This window comes from Mercenaria mercenaria, chromosome 11, assembly GCF_021730395.1.
Source record: "Mercenaria mercenaria strain notata chromosome 11, MADL_Memer_1, whole genome shotgun sequence".
NCBI classification, from domain to species: Eukaryota; Metazoa; Mollusca; class Bivalvia; order Venerida; family Veneridae; genus Mercenaria; species Mercenaria mercenaria.
The window spans coordinates 45163123-45187206 of NC_069371.1; the positions used below are offsets into that span (position 1 = coordinate 45163123).

Here is a 24084-nt window from a genome sequence, read left to right on the forward strand (position 1 = left end):
TGCCAAATCATGTTATGAAAAGTCCTTATAACATAAGTTTTAAACCGATGGATTATATCAATTTCCCATTCTTAAACCAAATTGATCCAAATGAAAGATCAATATGGCTGAAGAATAGTTTGACGGCTCAGTATAAATCCCTTATGATCAGTTAACTACGCATTAGTCAAAGCAAGGCAGTTGTATAATAAGACTAGCTAATATTGACCAAAACATTTGAATTGTGACACATTCCTACGTAAAGCGCGCATGCACGAAATTTTACTTTCGTTGATAAGGAACAGTCTGAGTGTCAATTTATCTATTGAAAATCTGTCAGAAACAATCCAGATTTTAAGTCTTAATTTAAATCAATTAACTGTGCACGCATTCATAACTGCTCATATTATAAACAGATTATTCTAGAAATGTATTGCTTTGAACCGGAATATTTTTGTACAGTTTCCTTTAATTGTCTCCTGTGTTTCGAGAATCAGTATTAACAAATTTTCAACATTTTCTACATGGTCAAAATTAATTAAGATTTCGTCAGTTCTATTAAGTCGGCTCTGAAACTTCTGTACTTTTACGTAAATAAGTCCAAGGTGCTTTGTCATTCAATGATATTATCTGCAATGGTTTCAAAATTCAACTGAAGTTTTCCAGACTGATTATTTCTTTTTTTTCAGCGGAGACCAGGTGAGTGCTCTGTAAAGGCTCATGTACATTTCTCTACTGTATACACATATGTAAGGTTCATAAGCAGTATATAGGAGAGATCGCCGTGACGTCACGCGTTAACATATGTTTATCGGGTGGTTGGCAAAACAAATGTTTTCACACCGTTTGCGTATTGAATCAGAATTTTTAATTTTTAATAACTTTTTTGCTCATTTATGGATTTTCTAAATTCAAAAAGATTTGAAATACTAACAATTTTCATATTTTTGTATCCAAATATCTTTTTTCAGTGAATAACCGTTTTAAATGACATATAATTTTAAAAAGCGGCGTAGTGATGTTCACAACCTTTAGAAAAACTGTGTAAGTTAAGCGTTCATAATTAATCCATTTTATTTCGAAATAACAATTAAAAATAATCAATAAATTGCTTGTTTTATAACCTTCCCTTTGATCAAAAAAATATTTATGTAATTTGTGTTTTTAGGAAGTTTAGACCGTTAGAAAAACATCACTGTTTACAAAAAAACATGGACGATCGGCTTCTGCCCACCCGATCACTGTCTTATCAGTTCTAAAAATAGAAAATACACCGGATTTGTATACAAACACGATCTCTCCTATAGTAAGTTTCTGGTAACTATTTTTCACCTTGTTGTCAATTTGCTGATATTCTCTGATTTGACAGACTGGATTTTCATAACTGCACCTTTCATAAAGAAATCGTTGCTTATAGAAATGGCCTGTATGTTTTGCGATTAAAGATTATCTGCCAAACGCGTACATTTAAACCCCAAATCGAATTCGGCTGAAGTAGTTATTCGATTAAATTATTTACACCATTTTACTTAACCATAAAGTAAGTGCATGCTCTGACGTAATTTCCGGTCAAAAGAATTTTTTGACAGCTGATAAACACAACAGGAAATGCCGTATTCTTACCAGCAACTTGTGTCTTTTGCACTTTTCTTAGGTTGTTTGATTTCAGATGTAAGTAAATACAATTTCTGAGTTATAGATATATGAAAGTTTTTCAAGGCCGACCAAAAAAAAACAACTTTTGTTTACCTGGGTGTCAACTATCTTTTCTTTTGCACTAAAAGTATTTCAGCTAGTATTTGGATTCCTAGTGTCCTAATTAAGAAATAATTTATAGCAAAAGAGTGCTTTAACACTATGCACGTTGGGCAGTTATATGTTGGGCGTAATAATTCCATGAGGGCGCAGCCCGAGTGAAATTATTTGTACAATGTATTACCGCAATAGTGTATCCCCGTGACATCGGTTTTCGACGATGCAAGGAATCAAACGATTGCTAAATATAGGAAAGGAGAATAATTAAATTGCCTACTTGTCAAGCGACAAAACAATACAAGACCTTCACTTTGTGTGTGGTTATTATCCGGAAATCTGATTTTTGCAAGTTCAATTCGGATAAAAACAGAAGTTGGTTGAAAGCACCTGCGCGCGCATTACGACTTACGTATTGGACGGTTCCCGCCAATCACACTAAAAATCTATACTGTACATTGAATTCAGTACAAAGCATCACCCGTCACGAGAAACATTTACTGTTATGCATTTTATTAACGTTTTAAACGTATTCAACGGTATTTGATATATTTTCAGTGAGTTATTTGTAAGTCCTATTCAAATTTGCATTTATTAAATATCATTGATTGTTAAAGGTTGGGCACCTTACATAAATCGGCTCTGCTCCGTGTTACTCATATATAGATGTTTGCACCCAATCATAACATTTATTAAGTAACACCCACTTAACAATGTAGATGGGATTTTTTTTATCAATTTCTGTCTGAATTGATAACAATTCACAAATTTGCAATGTAAGTACATCTTAAAGAATGGCTTTAACGTTCTTAGTTTATTCTGCAAGGGAGTCATCTAAATCAGATCGTGATATTTTTACTGTATGGTATAGGGTTTTGAAAAGCATGACACAAACAATAACAACAGTGTCACTGAAGTACCAGTTTTGGGATTAAATAAAAGATGTATAAAACGGTATTTTGATATTAATTTATCATTTAACTTTACACTTTTATTTGATTAAGTCATAAAATGTAGACACGTGTAGAACTTTGTTTATTCTACCAAAATACCACGTGATCACCACTTTACATGCGTGGGATATGCAAATAAACCGGAAATACCGACATCGTCGAAAACGATGTCCATTGAAAACGTAAGTCGTGGGGATATAAATAGTGTTAAAACACAGTTTTGCTATCAGTTATTTCTATTCTAAGTAATATGTCCTTTATCTAAAACAGTAGACAAAATATAGACTCGCTCTTTCTTGGTCGCAACAAAAACTTTGACATCATCGCACGTAAATGTGATGTCATTCTAACGTTAAGAGTGTTTTAACAAGAGACAAGCATATTGGAATATGAATTAAGGCATCGCCTAGGATGGGGATTTATCGTTAATGTATCCTATTACAAAGAAACTGAAATATTCCCTGCTACCCGCGATAATGCAACGATTGATTTGATACTAGTTTGCGGGATATTCGCAGGAAGACCAATGATTGCAGCATGATCACGAGAAGAACTTAGAAGATTGTATGTAATCTTTTGGTAAACTGTTCATGAAGAACTTTGGTAAAAGCAAGTAATTGTAGATCAATTTGTTAATGTAACATTATCTGTAAGGTCACAGTATTAGTTATAAGTGATAGGTTAATTACAACCAGATATTTTTGACATGTTAAGAGGGAAATCTGTATGCATTACAGACATTTTTCATATGAAAATGGTGATTCTTAGAGGATGATATAGGAATATAATTCTTATTTGTGGTAAATCAGAAAATTTATGTTTAATATCTATACTCATATGTCTAAATAAACATGAGGAATTTTGAAAATAAAATAGATGCTTAAACTTTTGCAGAGCTGAATCAGATTATCGAAAAGGAAACATAAAAATGACAATGTTAGTTTCATAAGTTTGATAAGTAAGATGTAAGAGTAAAACTGTGACAGATTTGTAGTCATACATATAACATATTTATAAGCATGCAGTGTGAAGGAAAAAAAATGGGATGAAATGAATACATGCACTGAGACACTTACATTTAAATTACAATTAACAGATATGTGAGTTAAAATTCATACATATTTTATCATTAAAATTCAAATATACCAAGTGTCATGATATGAAGAAGTTCAGACATTGACAATTTGAATTTGTTACAGCTTCAGTGTTGAAGTTTATTCAATAAATTTATATCCCTGAATCTTGTTAATTTATTTTTGCACTCTTTCTTTGCATACTATTTTGGTAGTCATGGTTTTCAGCTAGTTCGCAGCAACTAGTTCGCAGGATGATCACAGCAACTTGTTCGCAGCAAATCTAAATATAAGTGAATACCAAATGAAAATCCCCGCGGCATATTCGCCTGATATTGGCAGCATGAACGCAACAGGTGGTCGCGGCAAACATAATATAAGTTCCGTAAGGGTCACAAACTAAACCTTACTTATAATTGGCTTATCGGGATGACTTAATTTATAATCTGGTATTTTATAGTTGTCATTCCTCTCAGCCTTACCGGTATCTGCATTATATTGTTAGGAAAACAGACATTTAAACATTCAGAAAAGTACTAAAATATTGGTCAAAACTTGTAAGTTTGCTCTAATAAATCAAACATTAATATTCATAATTATAGAAACTTCAAATGGATTGAATTATCCCATACTTTTAAATAAGAGACTTAAACCTTTAGAAATATAATGCAACAGGTGTGGTGAGATATCTACCCTGACACCGGATTCAATACACAGTGTACTTCTGATGACACTAAATTACAGAAACAAAACACAAAATTTGCATTCCAAAAATGTCACCAACTGACCAAGGCAATTTTATGCTTCAGTGTCAAATAAATTCATTATCAGAGATGTAATGATTACAACATGATTGTACATGTACCAGAAGACATTCTCAATGGATTTTATTGGGGATTTCCTAACAAAAATATGCAGAATAAGTTTGGATGTGACAGACAGTGACAGTTAAAAGTTACTTTAACTAAATAATAATGCCTGCATTCACCTTAATAATCAAGCCCCAAAATGCTCTAAAACGGGAGACAATCAAAATCCCCTTGATCAAAATCCCCTCCACTGAAAAAAGACAGGGTGTTACAAAATCCCCTTCACCACACACATCAAAATCCCTCTGTTAAACAGTCATTATTTAATTTTTCACAAATCTTAACATTCAATATTGACTAATTGACCAATCAACCAGTATTGACCCCTTCAGGTAGTATTGACCGGGACGCGCAGGTTATAACCGGGGTGGTTTTAACCGCCCAACATTGAGTTTTATGAGACGTTTAGATCTTCTTCTTTATTGGGATTTGTTTATAATCTAACCATTTTGTTATATTTACTTTTCGTTCTGTATGCACTCTTAGAGTTCTTTAGCATCATGTAATATCTGAATGGTACATGTATTGTCTTATATTTTAAGAGTACTCAAGATAAAATGAGTGCTGTAAGTGAATGACTGATCTAGACTCTAGACTGAAGTAGAAATAATGACTGACTGGCTACAATGAAAGTTGAAAAGATTTCTGTTTTTGTTCCAACCTGCTGAATAGAACCCTTTTGTCCATTCAGCACCATGCCCCTTTTAGGTCCTGGAAAAAAGTGTCATGTAGTTGTACTTATCGTATATGATGTCAGATTGTTACATTATTTGTAACGAGCTGTCCATAAGACAGCATGCTCGACTTTTCTCATTGCTTGATTCTGAATTAGAGCTTTGCAAGTAAAAGCTTTATGAAACTTCAGCCAAAAAATTCTAAGTTAAAAAGGGATATTACTGTATCAAAATTCAAATCAGAGTTATGGGTATAACCATATTGATTCTCCTGGTGTAGACTTTGATAGTAAATCATTATTTTAAGTTTAAAGTTAAAAGCTTTGATGGACTTATAATGGTAACAGAGATATCTGACTTTATCAAAAACTTTAACCAAAAATTCTAAGTTAAAAAGGGTCATAATTCTGTCAAAATTCAAATCAGAGTTATGGAGATTGTTTCTCCTGGTGTAGACTTTGATAGTAAATAAGTATTACAAGTTTCAAATAAATAGCTTTGATAGTAACAGAGATATTTGACTTAATCAAAAAATTTAACTGACACTGGGGTGAGTGCAATAGCTCTACTTTTTCTTCAAAAAGTCGAGCTAAAAATGGTGTTTTTTAATTTCAGGTTGTTGCTGAAATATGTGATGATGGCTCTAGGTGAGTTCAGTTGTAACAAGTTGTTGCCAGACTGTTTGTTCTAAATTAGTTTATTTTTTTTACCTATTCTTACATTTTTTTTTCAAATGTAGGAAATACTATTCAAATAAAAATCAAAGAATAAATTAAATCGGTCTTTTTGTTTTACACTGTCCAGAAAGAAAATGGCTGTGATTTTGACCAGATATTGATGTTCATAACATTCTCATTTAGATCATTTATTGACTTTAATGTAATTAAATTAATTAATTATTGCTGTAATGGAGCAGTGGTCATCAACATGAGAGCAATACAAATGTAGCTTAATTCAATAGAAGGTTAATACATATCTATTTAGCCTATTTATAGTTGTAGATAATGATTAGCAGCTCCCATACATTGTATTTTTCTATAAAAACGATCTACTTTATGCATAAAGGCACTGCATAATATAGCATAATAAACCAGTAAGTTAGTTGAAAATATGAAAATCTGTAGTTGCTGATTGGATGTTTAACCTTTGCCCTGCTAAATTTCTAAAATGGACTGGTCCATCATTCAATACGGGCAATACCATTTATTATTTGAAGGGGTGTTCACTGAAAATTTACTGACTGAACAGTGCAGACGAACATGCAGGCTGATTTTGGTCTGCACTGGGCGCAAAAGCAGAATCACTTGCCGCCAGCAGGCTAAAGGTTAAACTAGTTATACATTAAAAGTATAATAAGCTGATTTGAAAATTCTGCCTCTGCCTTAATTGATTTAAGAAAACCTAGCTCACAGAATGAACTTTAGACCAATGTTGCTTTTCCCTTTAAATCAGAAACATTTAGAAAGTATTTTGAAATAGCATGAATTTGACTAAAGTTTGGATAAAGTGCTAAATTATGGCAAAAACTGGTGAACATAGTCTACAATCCACTAGCATCGCTCATACATGTATATTGTTGACAATGATCAATTTGATCGTCAACAATAAATTGAAATATACTGAAGTTGTCTGTATACTTGCAAGTTGATAAATGTAATTATTTATATTACAGATGTACTGGTGGGAAACACTGCTGTAGTATAGGTTGTTGCTATGGTGATGATGATGATGATGATAGAAGATACACATATGGCTACAGGTTGTCTATCTGGAACATGTGGTATTTCTGGTAAGAAAATTATACTATATTGGTAATGCCCATTGATTTTTAGTTTTAATTAGAAGTCTCAGCTATGCTGATCATTTATAATTACCTGACTCGCGATGTGATTAAAGAGCAATGGATGATACAAAATAGTGTGGACCTAAGTTCTTCACATAAATTTAGATGTAAAAAAATTGTTTGTTTCCGGTATCCCGACCTACCCTAAATTTTTGGCCTGACCCTAAATGTTTTTATGGCCTTGGAGATTTTTTTTTTCAACTTTTTAACAAAAAATTGCAAAACTGCACCTTCTATGCTTTAAACATGGTCAGTGATGTTTGAAATCAACTAACCTATGCTCTAAAGGCATATCCCCATTATTAAATTTTGTATTCATTTTTTGACACAAAAATGATTATCAAAAAGAGTCACTTAATAAAAAAAAATTCCCCCAAAAAAATTTCCGACCTACCTACCCTAATTTTTTTTAGAATGTTACCGGAAACAGAGCAATTTTTTAGGCCTCATTTGTGGAAATATCACATTTAAAATTGTATAAAACTTATTTTCATACATAGTTTGCAAAAAAAACAAAAAAAACAACCAAATTATGATGATGAGAGAGAAGAAATTAAGGACTGTACAGTGATGATAGCTCGGGTTTCTATCTTAAACTGTTGCTGACAGAAATACCATTATCACCCAATGTTTTCAGCTCAGGTTTCAAAGAATGCTTAATAAAACCTTAATAGGGAAATTAAGAGTAGAATAATTCAGGTGTCCTGTTTTAAGGTTGCAAATTAGTCATGGCATTTCTGGAAATTAAATGGATAGTATTACATGTCCATCAATTATCAAGCTGAATTAATCAATATCTACTTGACATGTGCTGCATCTCTGTTTAGTAAGGTAAGCTGCCTTTACCAGACAAAGATACTTTTATAATTCCTCGGCTACATATTCCAATTTAGCCTGGCTCCCTGGCTGAATGGTTATTTTTTATATAAATACTGGAAACATTTTATAAGAAAATTTTAAGCCACTAAAATAAATGTAGCACATTTTTATCTGATGGCTGAACAAACATGTTTGGAGCCAGGGGCAATAAAAATGTCAATGTAGAAACAATCTGCTAGAATTACTTCCCTCTTAATTAAGAAAACTAAGAACAAACATAACATAGGGAGGGGAGCCAGTCTAATTCTAATTCTGTGTATGGTGCATTTTCTCCATGATTATTAATTGTAGGCAGTATGTCATATAAGTCATTTGGCGTCTGTGTTTGATTGACATTTTGAGGGGTTGCTGCTAAGAATAGGTTAATAGTGGCAAAGATTACAGGAACATTAGTTAGCTTGACTAACAGATTAAAATACCCACACGGAAAATGGTTAAACCCAAGAAAGCAAATAAACATTTGAAAAACTGCATGAAGTATTGTATTTTCTGTTTGTAGTTTAGCTATATATATATATTATATATGTATAAAAAACAAAAACATAATTATGTATAGCAAAAACATAATTTGCTGTTGATTTAATGGTTTGTGTTTAAATTTCGTGTTTTAGAGGATGCATATGATCTATTTTAAGTGCAGGCAGCATCTTTGTATTAAAATTTAATCATTTTGAAGTTATATTTCAGGTTTCAGGTTTGTTATCCTGTTTCTGGTATCTTGTTTAGAAGGATGTTCCAGAGACATCAGCTTAATATATTTCAGTCATGTTGATATTTTATTTCAGTCATGTTGATATTTTATTTCAGGTTTGTCCTCTTGTTCTCATGATATCTTTTTATGTCATGCTGATATTTTATTTCAGTCATTTTGATATTTTATTTCAGTCATGTTGATATTTTAGTTCAGTTTTGTCTACCTGTTCTCATGATATATTTTTATGTCATGTTGATATTTTATTTCTGTCATGTTGATATTTTATTTCAGCTTTGTCTTCCTGTTCTCATGATATCTTTTTATGTAATGTTGATATTCTATTTCAGCTTTGTCCTCCTGTTTATCCTGATATCTTGTATAAAAGGATGTGGCACAGATATAAATTTATATTTGATATGTCATGTTGATATTTTATTTCAGGTTTGTAATCCTGTTTCTCATGATGTCCTGTTTTGGAGGATGTGGGTATTATAAGCACAGACAGCGACTTGTTACCGGCCAGCCAGTCAGAGGACATAGGAACTTCCTGTCTATCCTGACTGAACCTTATAATGGGGGAACAGCCAGAGTTTTGACAGTAGAAAATGGTGGATATCCAGAAAATCGTGGATATGTTTTAAGCAGGGGCCCAGACCCAAATCTTGCAGCATCAATGGCTCCTCCCCCATATACTGAGGTGTGTAACAGTAGTTTATACATAATAGGATATAATACAATTATTGACGCTTGAGCAGTTGGATATGATGTTCAGCATAAGAAAGGAATAGTAATCAAAACTGCTGCCATTGTTATAGAAAAGTCTTGTTTACACTCTGGAGGCCACATGTGTTGCTTGATTATAATAAATGTTTGTTAGAATGTTTTTCTCCATTAAATATAGAACAAGTTCAAAATTGCGTTACCTGAGGTCAAATACAAGGTCACTAGGTCAAATCATAGAAAGCCTTGTCAACACTCTACAGGCAACATTTTTGACTTGATCTTCATAAAACTTTTTCAGAATGTTTGTCTCTGTGAATCCTAGGGTAAGTTCAAAACTAGTTTACTTGAGGTAAAAAACTAAGTCACCAGGGATCTCGCGAGGGAGTGACTTGAGCGAAATAGTCGCTTTGAAGCTTCAATCTTCGCTCAAATCTAACAAAGCGAAATTCAAGTCGCCCGATTTTTTTTCGATCCGCACTTGCTAATCTGTTGACAATTTGTACACAAGCCAATAGCATAATTTAAGCTCCGCCCACTTCAGGTACTTGTGAGATTTTCACGAGAAGTGTGAAAGCGAATCAAATTATCCTTTTCACCAGAGGCGATTGTAATTGGCCAATTAGCGCCGCAGTTACATCTTTGACTCTTAAAGCGTTTATGAGTCGTTTCATAAAGAAATTGTTGATTAACCATGCGGAATTATAGACACAATTATTTGGTATCCATGATAAAAGAACGACATGTAAAGTATTAACTTCGTAAAACTGACTGAAGGATCAATTGATTTGAATATGTATTTCTAGGTTTGACACGGTTTACTTTCAGTTTTATTTGCACACCAGTGATGACTCGGTATTAATAATAAACCCCTCATGTATTACACCAAAAATCGGCAGGTTAGATTTACGGAACCGGCTTGAATTTCAGAAAACAACTTTTTTCGGAATTTTATAATGGAACAATAATCACTTTATGGGAGATGATGTAACAAAGAATATGAATGGTCACATCAATGGTTTTTAATCTAGAAACAAGCAAATTATAACCACCTTTCGAATCACTTCATAGCATTGAGGAAAAAATCAAAAATCGATGGAGTCTTCCCACTTCTCCCTAAAGTCTCCCCACTTCTCCCTAAATCAGCTTGAGGGAGAAGTGACCTCTCCCAAAAACTTTGACCTTGCGAGACCCCTGGTCACTAGGTCAAATCATAGAAAAGCCTTGTTAACACTGTAGAGGCCAAATTTTCCATTTGATCTTTCATAAAAAAAATGTCAGAATGTTTGTCTCCATGAAAAAAAGGTCAAATTCAAAACTGGTTTACCTGAGATCTTTAACCTTTAGCCTGCTAGCGGCAAGTGGTTTTGCCATTGCGACCAGTGCAGACCAAGATCAGCCTGCACATCCGTGCAGTCTGATCATGGTCTGCACTGTTTGCTGTTCAGTCATTAAATTTTCAGTGAAAACCCGTCCGAATAATAAATGGTACCGTCCAAATTGAATGATGGAACAGTCCCATTTTAGAAATTTAGCAGGGTAAAGGTTAACTATGACACTAGGTCAAATCATAGAAATGCTTGTTAACACTATTGTTAACACATTATGATCTAGTTTCTGACTTAAGTTAAACCAATTTTGAACTTAATCTAGATTTAATAGAGACAAACATTCTGATAAAGTTTTATGAAGATCAAGTCAAAAATGTTTGTCTCTTTGTTTTTTGTTGGGTTTAACATCACACCCACACAATTAGCCAACAGGCTTATGGGAGGGTGTTTGTCTGTATGAAATCTAGGTAAAGTTCAAAAGTGGGTACTTCAGAAATTATGTCAACATTTAAATTAACTTCCTAAAGGATTTTCACAAATTAAACCTAGTTAGAAGTAAGGTCAGATGGTTATGGTCCTCTTCAGATGAGCAACTTGGGTCAATTTGGACCTCTTGTTATGCCTTAGGTAAAGTTCATACACTATCTCAATGAATTGTGACCATGTTCTTACTTTTCTCCCCATTACCATAAACATGCCTGTGGGCCACAACAGTTACAGCGCATTATACATAAGACCAAAATCTGAACAAAGTTGATTATAAAAAAAGAAAATTACATCCCCTGTTTAAAACAATCACAATTTATACTACTCAACCAGTGACACACAAAACATAGAGGGCTGAAATGTGAATTTGCCAGTCTGAGCTCCAAAGCTGATCCATGAATATAAACCATTTAATTGAATGATTGTGGGTTTAGAGTAATACACATGTAGTGAGTTGTAAAGCAAAGTGAAAATGTTTTTTATATTCCTTTAGTGCTAATTTGAACATATAGGTTTGCAAGGCTGTATACTTCATGTTTAACTTTGTATATTTTGCATGTATTTTCAGGTGATGAACAATCCAGGTTTATTTCCACCCAATACCAAGTTGGGAGTTCCAGGTGATGAAGGTATTTTGTTATAGAACTTGCTTTTAATTAACTGTATTCAAGATCATAGTTTTTGCATTACATTACTTTTTATTAGGGTAATTTAAAAATTACTCTCCAGTATTTTCCCTCTCTGGTCAGTGCCTCTATATAGTGACCAAGTAATTATGCCCCCCTTCGAAGAAGTAGGGGTATATTGTTTTGCAGATGTCGGTCGGTCGGTCGGTCGGAATGTAGACCAATCCGTTTCCGGATGATAACTCAAGAACGCTTGGGCCTAGGATCATGAAAGTTGATAGGGTGGTTGGTCATCACTAGCAGATGACCCCTATTGATTTTGAGGTCTGTATGTCAAAGGTCAAGGTCACAGTGACCCTGAATAGTAAAACAGTTTCCAGATGATAACTCAAGAACACTTGGGCCTAGGATCATGAAATTTGATAGGGAGGTTGTTCATGACCAGCAGATGACCCCTATTGATTTTGAGCTCAGTATGTTAAAGGTCAAGGTCACAGTGACCCTGAATAGTAAAACGGTTTCCGGATGATAACTCAGGAACGCTTAAGTCTAGGATCACGAAAGTTGATAGGGAGGTTGTTCATGACCAGCAGATGACCCCTATTGATTTTGAGGTCATTAGGTCAAAGGTTAAGGTCACATTGGCCAAGAACAGTTAAACGGTTTCTGATCTTCTTGTCCAAAACCATGGGGCCTAGGGCTTTGATATTTGGTATTTAGCAAAATCTAGTGGTCCTCTACTAAGATTGATTAGATTATTTCCCTGGGGTCAAATATGGCCCCACCCCGGGGGTCACATGGTTTATATTGACTTATATAAGAAAACACTTTGAAAAACCTCTTGTCCAAAACCACAGGGCCTAGGGCTTTGATATTTTATATATGACATCATCTAGTGGTCCTCTACTAAGATTGTTCAAATTATTTCCCAAGGGTCAAATATGGCTCCGCCCTGGGGGTCACATAGTTTACATAGACTTATATAGGGAAAAACTTTGAAAATCTTCTTGTCCAAACCACAGGGCTTAGGGCTTTGATATTTGGTATGTAGCATCATCTAGTGGTCCTCTACTAAGATTGTTCAATTTATTTCCCTAGAGTCAAATATGGCCCCGCCCTGGGGGTCACATGGTTTACATAGACTTATATAGGGAAAAACTTTGATAATCTTCTTGTCCAAAATCACAGGGCCTAGAGCTTTGATATTTGGTATGTAGCATCATCTAGTGGTCCTCTACTTAGATTGTTCAGTTTATTTCCCTAGGGTCAAATATGGCCCCGCCTTGGAGGTCACATGGTTTACATAGACTTGTATAGGGAAAAACTTTGAAAATCTTCTTGTCCAAACCACAAAGACTATGGCTTTGATATTTTGTAATGTAGCATCATTTAGTGGTTCTCTACCAAGTTTGTTCAAATTATCCCTCTAGGGTCAAATATGGCCCAGCCCCAGGGGTCATATGGTTCATATAGACTTATATAGGGAAAAACTTAGAATCTTCATGTCCATAACTTAAATCATTCAAATTTGGACCACATGTATAGTTTTGAATGGCAAGATGAACCTTGACATGAGTTGACATTGATCTTGACCTAGTGACCTACTTTCACATTTCTGTAGCTACAACCTTCAAATTTAGACCACATGCATAGGTTTGTGTACTGAAATGAACTTTGATCTTGAGATTGACCTAGTGACCTACTTTCACATTTCTGAAGGTACAGGCTTCAAATTTGGACCACTTGCATAGTTTTGTGTTCCGAAATAAAATTTGACCTTGGTTTTGACCTAGTGACCTACTTTCACATTTCTCAAGCTACTGCCTTCAAATTTGAACCACATGCATAGTTTTGTGTACCGAAATGAACTTTGATCTTGAGATTGACCTAGTGACCTACTTTCACATTTCTGAAGCTACAGGCTTCAAATTTGGACCGCATGCATATTTTTGTGTTCTGAATTGAAATTTGACATTGATTTTTACCTATTACCTACTTTCACATTTCTCAAGCTACAGCATCCAAATTTGAAGCACATGCATAGTTCTGTCTACCAAAATGAACTTTGACCTTGAAATTGATCTAATTACCTGCTTTCACATTTCTCAAGCCACAGCTTTCCAATTTTGACCACATACATATTGTTTTGTACCAAAATGAAATTTGATCTTGATTTTGACCTTGAGCTAGTCTTGAAATTTGGAACATTCAAAAATGGCTCAGTGGATGGCGCCAAGATAACTCTGTAATCTCTTGTTAGGTTAATAGGTTAAAGGTCAAGGTCAGATTAAACCAGAATGGTAGAACTTTTGTTTACAGTGAGCATATAATTTCTGTTCCTTGTGCAATTACTGAATGCATCAAGGGGGGCATTTCGTGTTCGACGAGCTCTTGTTTAGATAGTTGACTTGCTCTTTACCACTGTGGGTTCAAACATATTCCATAATGAATTTGTCTACTAGGAGGCATTTAGATGACTTTTTGATGTTTTTGCTAGACAGATGGGAAGATCTTTACGTCAAAATAATGGGAAACATGCTTTTGTAATTGTTGTTCCCCATTGTAATAAAAAATGTCCTGAACTTTCTTTTCAGGCTCGCTGACAAAGATTGTTCTGTATTATTTTCAATCTTTTACCTCAACTAAATTGCACCTATTATGTTTTATATTCTTACAGAACACCCAAAAACGTAATTCAATCAATAACTGGATGAAAAAAATTCAATAAAAATTTACAGAAATAATATAATGTCTGGGAAATCATTTTTAATTCTAATATGCTTGTATCTATTCAAACAAGCTTACACTGAAATCATGACATCACGCTTACGGGCGAATTTGTCACTGTCTTTGTTGCGTACTTTATTTTATCTTCTGTTTTAGAAAAATGGTGTATTAGAATTGAAATAATTAATGTAAAGCGAAATTGTGTTTTACTTCAATTAATACACTTAAAATCAGTTATATATCGCCAGAATAATTCACTTGGACTTTGCAATCGAAAAATTATTCCTTTAATAGATGTATAGCCTCTTTTACGTGTGTTAATGACTTTAAAACTAGATTTTTCTATACATTATTCCTTAATTAAAAATATTTCAGGTGGACATACACATACAGGTAGCATCCTTCATAATACTGAACCAACCAGTCAGATGCCTCAGCCACCACCTTATACAGAAGTAGTCAATCAAAATGAGGCAGAAACACATTCAGCCAGTCAAAATGTCCAGAACCAAAGCCAAACATCCAATCAAGTTCGAGAAAATACTGCAACTCTCCAATGAGATTTCTTCATGTTCATATTTTTCTTCTTTCTTAACATTTTCTATGCATTTGATGAAAGTTACATAAAAATCCTATTTGCATAGTTTTCCCTACAAGATAGTAGCTCGTATTGCTTGAACACCTTTTAAAGCTTAAATTCCATTTGACAAAACAGCTATTGAGACATTATATGCTGTATTGGAGTGTTTATTTTTGTGTGCATGTAAACTTAAGGTTGATTTTTTTTGCATCCTTACACAAGTAACAACATAAATGATTTAGTTAAGATTTATTTCAGTTTTTTGTCACATATGCTTAATCTTAGATTGACCATATCTGTTATAGATTGACAGGATCTTAAACAATTTTTTTTCTACATATGTGGAGCCTGGAGGGAGAAAAGCTGAAACATACCGGTATATATTTTTAAAGTTTGGACTTGTAAATTGGCTTTCTTGTTTAAAAGGGTAAGCAAATGAAGGTCTTATATGATATTGAACTGTCAGTATTAGAGAAATCCAATGCCAATCTTTCATTAAAGTATTTCATTTTTAGGTATTTTCTTCAAATATAGAATATCCTCACTAAATGAGCCGTGTCATGGGAAAACCAACATAGTGGCATTGAAAGCCTATTGCCATTAGAGAAACCATTAGCGAAAAGCATGGATCCTGACCAGACTGCGCGGATGCGCAGGCTGGTCTTGATCCATGCTGGTCGCAAAGCCACTATGTTGGTTTTCTCATGGCGCGGCTCAAATGTATTTAACTACTATATGAAATAATTGTGTATGTAGAGGTGCACTTTAAACCTAATGTATAGCACTTTTAATACACATACTTTTTAATTATTTTCATAAACTATATATTATTGTAATTTTTTCAAAATTTTCAAATTGGAAATATGTGATTGATGTACCTTTTAAGGCTAAGAAATTATGTAGGACTTTTACAAGTTAAGAATGAAGATCTGTTAGTTGATTTTGTATTTGTTATCTTAGATCTGTTGTAATTGTCTGTTTGAGATAGTGTGTGGATGGAAGTTCATTCCAGATGTATCAAAATCAGTTTGATATTATTCCTTTTTACTTTGCTCATGTTTGTAGAACCAAAATGTTTAACTTAGTAATTACACCAGAATTTTACAACTGGCTGCAAATCTTACATTTTTTATATTCATGCAATTGGAACACATTCAATAGCTTTGTTTTTTTGTTGTTTTTTTTTCTTGTTGTTATTCAATCACTTTTCATTTTTGGTAATGTTTGATTATAGGCTATTAACTTACTAAGGAAAAGAATGTAGAGAGCATATAGATGAAACAGAACTTAAACCTGTTTTGCTTTAACCCCTTGATATATTAAAAAACAAATGGGGATAAATCTTGTGCCCTGGGCCTGTATTCATCAACATTTTAAGTGTGAAACTTAACCCTTACCCTGCTCAATTTCTATAATGAACTTGTCCATCTTTCAATTTGCACAGTACCATTAACTGTTAAAAGGGGTGCTTATCAAAAAGAAACAGACTGAATAGCGAACACTGCAGATGTTGAACAGACTGCACGGATGTGCAGGCTGATCATGATCTACACTGGTCCCAAAGGCAGAGTCAGTCGTGTCCAGTATGATAAGGGTTAAGACTTAAGAATGGCAAATCTTCAAGTTGTCATAACTTTGTTTATAGCAGGCATACACCAATAAAATTTTGCAGATATGTCTGTAGCTACAGAATAAATACTCGTGCAAAGTTTAATTACTCTCTTTTTCTATTTCAACAATTCAGGGCAACAACAAAATTCAGCATTTTAAAGTTTCAGACCATGAATGTGGACCCATTTATAGATAAAATCACTTAAGAATCCATTTGTTACCTGATTTTTAAAAATGGAAGGAAAATACATGTACTTTGTTTTTTTTTTATAAGCAACTGCAGACGATAAAAGGATTTATTTTAATGTTTGTTTTCATGGTGTAGTGAAATTGATGTTGTAACGAATTGTGTTTAGTCACAGATGTTGTTAAAAATATAGTGAATATTTACACATTTTATGTATAGTAAACTTACTTCAATTTGTTGGACTGTAATGTGGGTTTGGCAAAAACCATTATTGATTAACGACATGAAGTTGTGAATATCAGATTTTATAAAGATGAAAATATATGGTTTTTTTTATAGACATTATATTTTCTAGAATTAACAGCAAGAGAATCCATGAAGTTAGTCCCACAGATTTTCCTTTTTTCTTTGTTCCTACAGTGTAAGGCAGTTATTATGTTTTTAAAACCGTTCTGAAAAAAGATTGACTGAATAAGTTTGCAGATGAAGTTGTAAAAACACATTAATTCAGGAGTGAGCTAAAGTGCTACTAGCCATCTTGTAGAACAGCTGTATTAAAGAGTGTAATGAGAACGACTTGCAAGAAGTTCATGTAGGAGAAAAAAAGTAGGTCACTGGGTTGTGGTGGGTCTTTAAGCCGAATCAACCAAAGTCTAGTACTGTTTGATTATGTAAGTCTGATATCAGTCAGTGTGAAGAAGATATTCTCACAGAACTGACATCTGTTAGTTTATAGAAGGCACTTCCTAAAATGAAATACAACTATGTTATTTTATTTCTAATCTTTTACACACTGTAGATATATATATTTTTTTTTTTTGAAAATGGACATAGCTAGTGTATCAGTATTTATTTTCCCATGATGATAGCTGTTTAAATCATGAACGGCTCAGAAGTGGGTTTTTAACAGCCATATACTATTCTCGAGAGAACTTGTAGGTATAAAACAGATGTAGGAAGATAAAATGCAGGGATATTATCCAACTGAAAAGTAGTTTTTTTCTAACTTTTGGCAAAATATAGGTCACTTCATATGTATCCTAGAAGTAGGGCAATTTATGTTTAACCAGATAGCTGAATGATGAATAGATTTTTGAAATGTAATTAATTGATTTTTTTGTATTCATGTGATAGGGCATTTAATACACTAACCTGTTTTGTAAAGCAGTGTTATATGTTTAGTTTTACTCAATTAACATAGTTATGTATTTTTAATATAAATTCAGTTTTCTATAGTTAAGTTTTTTAGCTCGACTATTCGAAGAATAGTCTAGCTATTCTACTCACCCTGGCGTCGGCGTCGGCGTCGGCGTCGGCGTCGGCGTTACACCTTGGTTAAGTTTTTGCATGCAAGTACATACAGCTATCATTTAAAGGCATATAGCTTTGAAACTTATTTATTCTTTTTCTAGGTCAATTACCAACCTCACTGGGTCAAGTTCCATAACTCTAACATGTATTTTGAGCAAATTATGCCCCCTTTTGGACTTAGAAAATTCTGGTTAAAGTTTTACATGCAAGTTACTATCTCCAAAACTAATGCAGATATTGAATTGAAACTTCACATGTGTCTTCGGGGTTATAAAACTAGTTGATAGCACCAAGTCCCATAACTCTGACCTTCATTTTGGCCAAATTATGCCCCCTTTTGGACTTAGAAAATTCTGGTTAAAGTTTTGCGTGCAAGTACATACAGCTATTACTAAAAGGCATATAGATTTGAAACTTATTTTTTCTTTTTCTAGATCAATTACCTACCTCACTGGGTCAAGTCCCATAACTCTGGCATGTATTTTGGCCAAATTATGCCCCCTTTTGGACTTAGAAAATTCTGGTTAAAGTTTTGCGTGCAAGTACATACAGCTATTACTAAAAGGCATATAGATTTGAAACTTATTTTTTCTTTTTCTAGATCAATTACCTACCTCACTGGGTCAAGTCCCATAACTCTGGCATGTATTTTGGCCAAATTATGCCCCCTTTTGGACTTAGAAAATTCTGGTTAAAGTTTGCGTGCAAGTACATACAGCTATTACTAAAGGCATATAGATTTGGAACTTATTTATTCTTTTTCTAGATCAATTACCTACCTCACTGGGTCAAGTTCCATAACTCTTAACATGTATTTTGAGCAAATTATGCCCCCTTTTGGACTTAGAAAATTCTGGTTAAAGTTTTACATGCAAGTTACTATCCCCAAAACTAATGCAGATATTGAATTGAAACTTAACATGTTTCTTCGGGGTTATAAAACTAGTTGATAGCATCAAGTCCCATAACTCTGATATGTCCCCTTTTGAACTTAAAACTCTTTTGATATTTAACATTTTGGGTAATAATTTCCAGCTTCTGTGACAATATTTCGAATAGTCGAGCTTGGCTGTCTTATGGACAGCTCTTGTTTAAATATAAATTCAGTTTTCTTACTTCAAACAGTCATGGTCAGGTGAGATACTTAGGGCCACTATGATCCTCTTGTGATATAGAACTGAATTTGGTATTTTCAGTATTGTTGTCAGATTTATTTGCAGTAAGGCAGTGGAATGGTAAAGACAATACCGGGGGGTATTCAATTTTCATGCAATTACATATTCCTGTTTTGTATTTTGGCATCATTTAGTCACAGCAGCTTTTGTATAACGAGGTACAGTCAATTCCACTTATTTGAATACTGGTGATAGAAGTATTCCGCTTATTTGGATACAAATGCCAAAATCGCATACAGAAAATAATAGAATAGAATAGAAAGTTATGATAGTTATTAATGGTCCACTGCCTTACATTTGCCAGTGATTATAGATTGTTGAAGGTAATCAAATTTTAGTGCTGAATCTTGTATCACACCATCTGTGCTGGGGAAATTCTTTTAGATAAGCGATTATATTTGTCTGTTTCATTTGAGTGGAAAATGAATCTAGTCCCTTTTTATTGATATTATTTATTTTGATATTTTCAGGCCAGGTATTTCCAGATGTTCTATCCCTGCTTTCATTACCAGTTTCAAGACATTTCATGGGAAAAGTTTGTTTTAATAAATAATTTCTCAATAAATCCATTTACATTGAAAGTTTGCATCAGTTGTTAGTGATGCGAAAGTTTAATCTATAAATTTAGGAAATAAAATTTCAGCTTAACCCATTACCCCATGGATACATGTTTTTACGCATTTGCGACCAGTGCAGATCCAGATCAGCCTGCACATCCGTGCAGTCTGATCAGGATCTCCACTGTTCGCTTTTATATTCATAAAGAATTTCTGATGAAAGCAACAGTGAAGATCTGATCAGATGACGGATGTGCAGAGATTGGATCTGCTGGTGCAAATGGAAAAACATATCTGGTAATGGTTAAGAATGTAGGTTATAAGCAGGGGCCTGCTGTTTTAATAGCCATGTCTTGTTTGTTTTTACATTTTGAGCTCAAGTGTTATTTGTTTTCTAAGTGCTGTCAAGATCCCTTCCTGTACAATCAAGATCCCTTCCTGTACAAGTGCTAGGATTGTTTTAATTGGTTTCAAAATTATATATTTGTTGTTTGGTCCAAGAACCCGATCAGCTTCTCTCCGTCTATTAACCAAACCTAGTCTGGAGCACCCTTTCATTTACATTATTTGTTTTGCTCAAAAACTTCATTTCCTTTCCATTAAAATAATGGCAATTGGAGCTAAAATAGAAGAAAAAGGGTTCTTATAAACTACCCGAAAGATTTTCATGTAATTTGTCCTAGACTGCTGTGGCATCGATATATCTCACAGTTATTTGCATATGGTGTCTTGTAATTGAGAAAGGAACATAAATGTATGAAGGATAAATAGAAATGGAACCTAAAAAATTTGGTGAAAATTAGCACATATAGTTAAATGGAAATAGTACTTAAAATTTATTGTATTATTGTGCTATGCCACTCAGTTAGCTTACTGAATATTTAAGGATCAGTTCAGATAAATAAAGTGCTCTGTTAAAGGGTTCTTAGTGTTTCTTGTCCAAACAAGACCAGGTCTCCAAAATACATAAACTTTAAAAAAAAAAAAACGTCTGTGTTGAGAGCATGTGCCTGGCCACAGAAACAGGGAACATTGTAGTAAGGAATAGCATAGACTTGTATGAGAAATGCTGAACTGTAAGAATTTGTGAATAGAAATACAACATTCCTTTCCAATAGGTCAGTTTGTAGCATAGAAGAGTTCTGTGTAGGTCATATTCAAGCACAATTTCTTGTTCCCTTTAAGTTGCATTGGTATTTCTGCATTTTCAGTGTATATTTCTAGTCACATTTTTTTGTGTACTTTACTGGCTTACAACTGTGATTTTTAGTTGTTGACTCTGCATTCAATATATATTTTACAATATTTTCTCTAACAGCGCATTTATCTTTTTTTTTTTTATCAGTGTTTTATATTAAATTATTTTTTTCCTGTGTATGTGAAATTAAATGTGATTAAGAAATACTGTGTTTTTCTGCTTTCAAGATAAAAAACCCTTGCAGCTTCTGTTGCTTGAAATACATAAGGCAATAGAGGCTTCTGATGCTTTAAATATGAAAGACAGAAGGTTTTTTTCTGCTGCTTTCATTGAAATGTACAAGGCCATAGAGACTTCTGCTTATTTAATTATGCAATGCGGGGCTTTTGTTGCTTTAAATATGCAAGGCAGTTAGGGTTTCTGCTACAGTTTTAAATATACAAGGCAGCAAGTACTTTTACTGCTTTATATATGCAAGGCAATTGGGGTTTCTGCTGCAGCTTTTAATATGCAAGGAAATAAGGAATTCTGCTGCATTAAATATGCAAGGCAGTTGTGATTTCTGATACAGTGAAACACCGCTGGCTAGGGATGAGCAAAATGCTCAAGTTATCCATGGTTTCGAGCAGCCCAAACATTGACCAACATACGAAGAAAATTAAAGTTTGTTTTACCAGTAAGGTCTTATAAATATACCGGTAGTCGATTGAGATATCAATGCTCGATCCAGCCATGGTAATTTACATAGAAAATAGACGGAAATAGGCCAGGACCACATGAACTGCTCGAGCGAGCGGTGTTTCACTGTACTTTTGAAAATGTATGGCAATCATAACTTTTGCTGCTGTAAATATGCAAGGCAAATGGGGTATGGAAACTAAATATGCAAGGTAATAGGTACTTCTACTGCTTTAAATATGCGAGGCTATTGGATTTCTGTTGCTTTAAAATATGCAAGGCAATAACAACTTCGGCTTCAAATATGCAAGGCAATATGGACTTTTACTGCCTTAAATATGCAAAGCAATTGGGGTTTCTGCTGCTTTAAATATGAAAAGCAATTACAGATGCTTCTATTTTGAATAGAGCAGTATGGGATTCTGCTGCTTTAATTATGAAAAGCAACAGATGCTTCTATTTTGAATAGAGCAGTATGGGATTCTGCTGCTTTAAATATGAAAAGCAATTATAGATGCTTCTATTTTGAATAGAGCAGTATGGGATTCTGCTGCTTTAAACATGAAAAGCAATTATAGATGCTTCTATTTTGAATAGAGCAGTATGGGATTCTGCTGCTTTAAACATGAAAAGCAATTATAGATGCTTCTATTTTGAATAGAGCAGTATGGGATTCTGCTGCTTTAAACATGAAAAGCAATTATAGATGCTTCTATTTTGAATAGAGCAGTATGGGATTCTGCTGCTTTAAATATGAAAAGCAATTATAGATGCTTCTATTTTGAATAGAGCAGTATGGGATTCTGCTGCTTTAAACATGAAAAGCAATTATAGATGCTTCTATTTTGAATAGAGCAGTATGGGATTCTGCTGCTTTAAATATGAAAAGCAACAGATGCTTCTATTTTGAATAGAGCAGTATGGGATTCTGCTGCTTTAAATTTGAAAAGCAACAGATGCTTCTATTTTGAATAGAGCAGTATGGGATTCTGCTGCTTTAAATTTGAAAAGCAATTATAGATGCTTCTATTTTGAATAGAGCAGTATGGGATTCTGCTGCTTTAAATATGAAAAGCAATTATAGATGCTTCTATTTTGAATAGAGCAGTATGGGATTCTGCTGCTTTAAATATGAAAAGCAATTATAGATGCTCTATTTTGAATAGAGCAGTATGGGATTCTGCTGCTTTAAACATGAAAAGCAATTATAGATGCTTCTATTTTGAATAGAGCAGTATGGGATTCTGCTGCTTTAAATATGAAAAGCAACAGATGCTTCTATTTTGAATAGAGCAGTATGGGATTCTGCTGCTTTAAATATGAAAAGCAATTATAGATGCTTCTATTTTGAATAGAGCAGTATGGGATTCTGCTGCTTTAAAATGAAAAGCAATTATAGATGCTTCTATTTTGAATAGAGCAGTATGGGATTCTGCTGCTTTAAATCATGAAAAGCAAACAGATGCTTCTATTTTGAATAGAGCAGTATGGGATTCTGCTGCTTTAAATATGAAAAGCAACAGATGCTTCTATTTTGAATAGAGCAGTATGGGATTCTGCTGCTTTAAATATGAAAAGCAATTATAGATGCTTCTATTTTGAATAGAGCAGTATGGGATTCTGCTGCTTTAAATATGAAAAGCAACAGATGCTTCTATTTTGAATAGAGCAGTATGGGATTCTGCTGCTTTAAATATGAGAGGCAATTGAGACCAGTTGCTTTAAATATAAAAGGCAATAGATACTACTGCACCTTGAATATGGAAGAAAACTTTAAGAAGGAAACATTTATTTATTTGGGTTTTACGGTGCACCAACACAGTATAGGTTATATGGCGCCAAACAGGACTACAAATTTTGGTTTCACATCTCATTTACATTGAAATAAAAAGACGAGGTATCAAATCGAAATCTGCATACCTGCTGGAATCGCAGAGTTACAGCAAAACCAAGTGTTAAGACCCTATTAGTCGCCTCTTACGATCATGCAAGGGTAAGGCAGTGGTTCCAATTCTTTTCATATATAGATCGTCCCAGAACCACATAGGGCTAAGAAGGAAACAATATTGGATTTCACTGTTCCCCAGCCTGTTCAGAATACAAACAAATGTACCTGCTGAATGTCTGTATGGTTTTAAATATTTTATCTCACAAGTACGCAGCTGTCAGTAGGATTTTTTC

General features: G+C 33.8%; 1 protein-coding gene across 2 annotated transcripts; it reads left to right on the forward strand.

The window, feature by feature from the left end:
- The first annotated feature begins 1518 nt into the window (after positions 1-1518).
- LOC123530692 (uncharacterized) lies at positions 1519-20096 on the forward strand. Of its 2 annotated transcripts, none has more exons than XM_045311444.2 (6): positions 1519-1650; positions 5916-5947; positions 6973-7089; positions 9158-9413; positions 11822-11882; positions 14982-20096. In XM_045311444.2, exons 1-6 carry the CDS (start codon positions 1588-1590, stop codon positions 15164-15166), a joined length of 714 nt encoding a protein of 237 aa, XP_045167379.1. In that variant the 5' UTR covers positions 1519-1587; the 3' UTR covers positions 15167-20096. The 2 variants fall into 2 exon arrangements, with proteins under 2 accessions (XP_045167379.1, XP_045167381.1); XM_045311446.2 differs by having other exon boundaries at positions 11822-11873.
- Positions 20097-24084: the final 3988 nt, after the last annotated feature.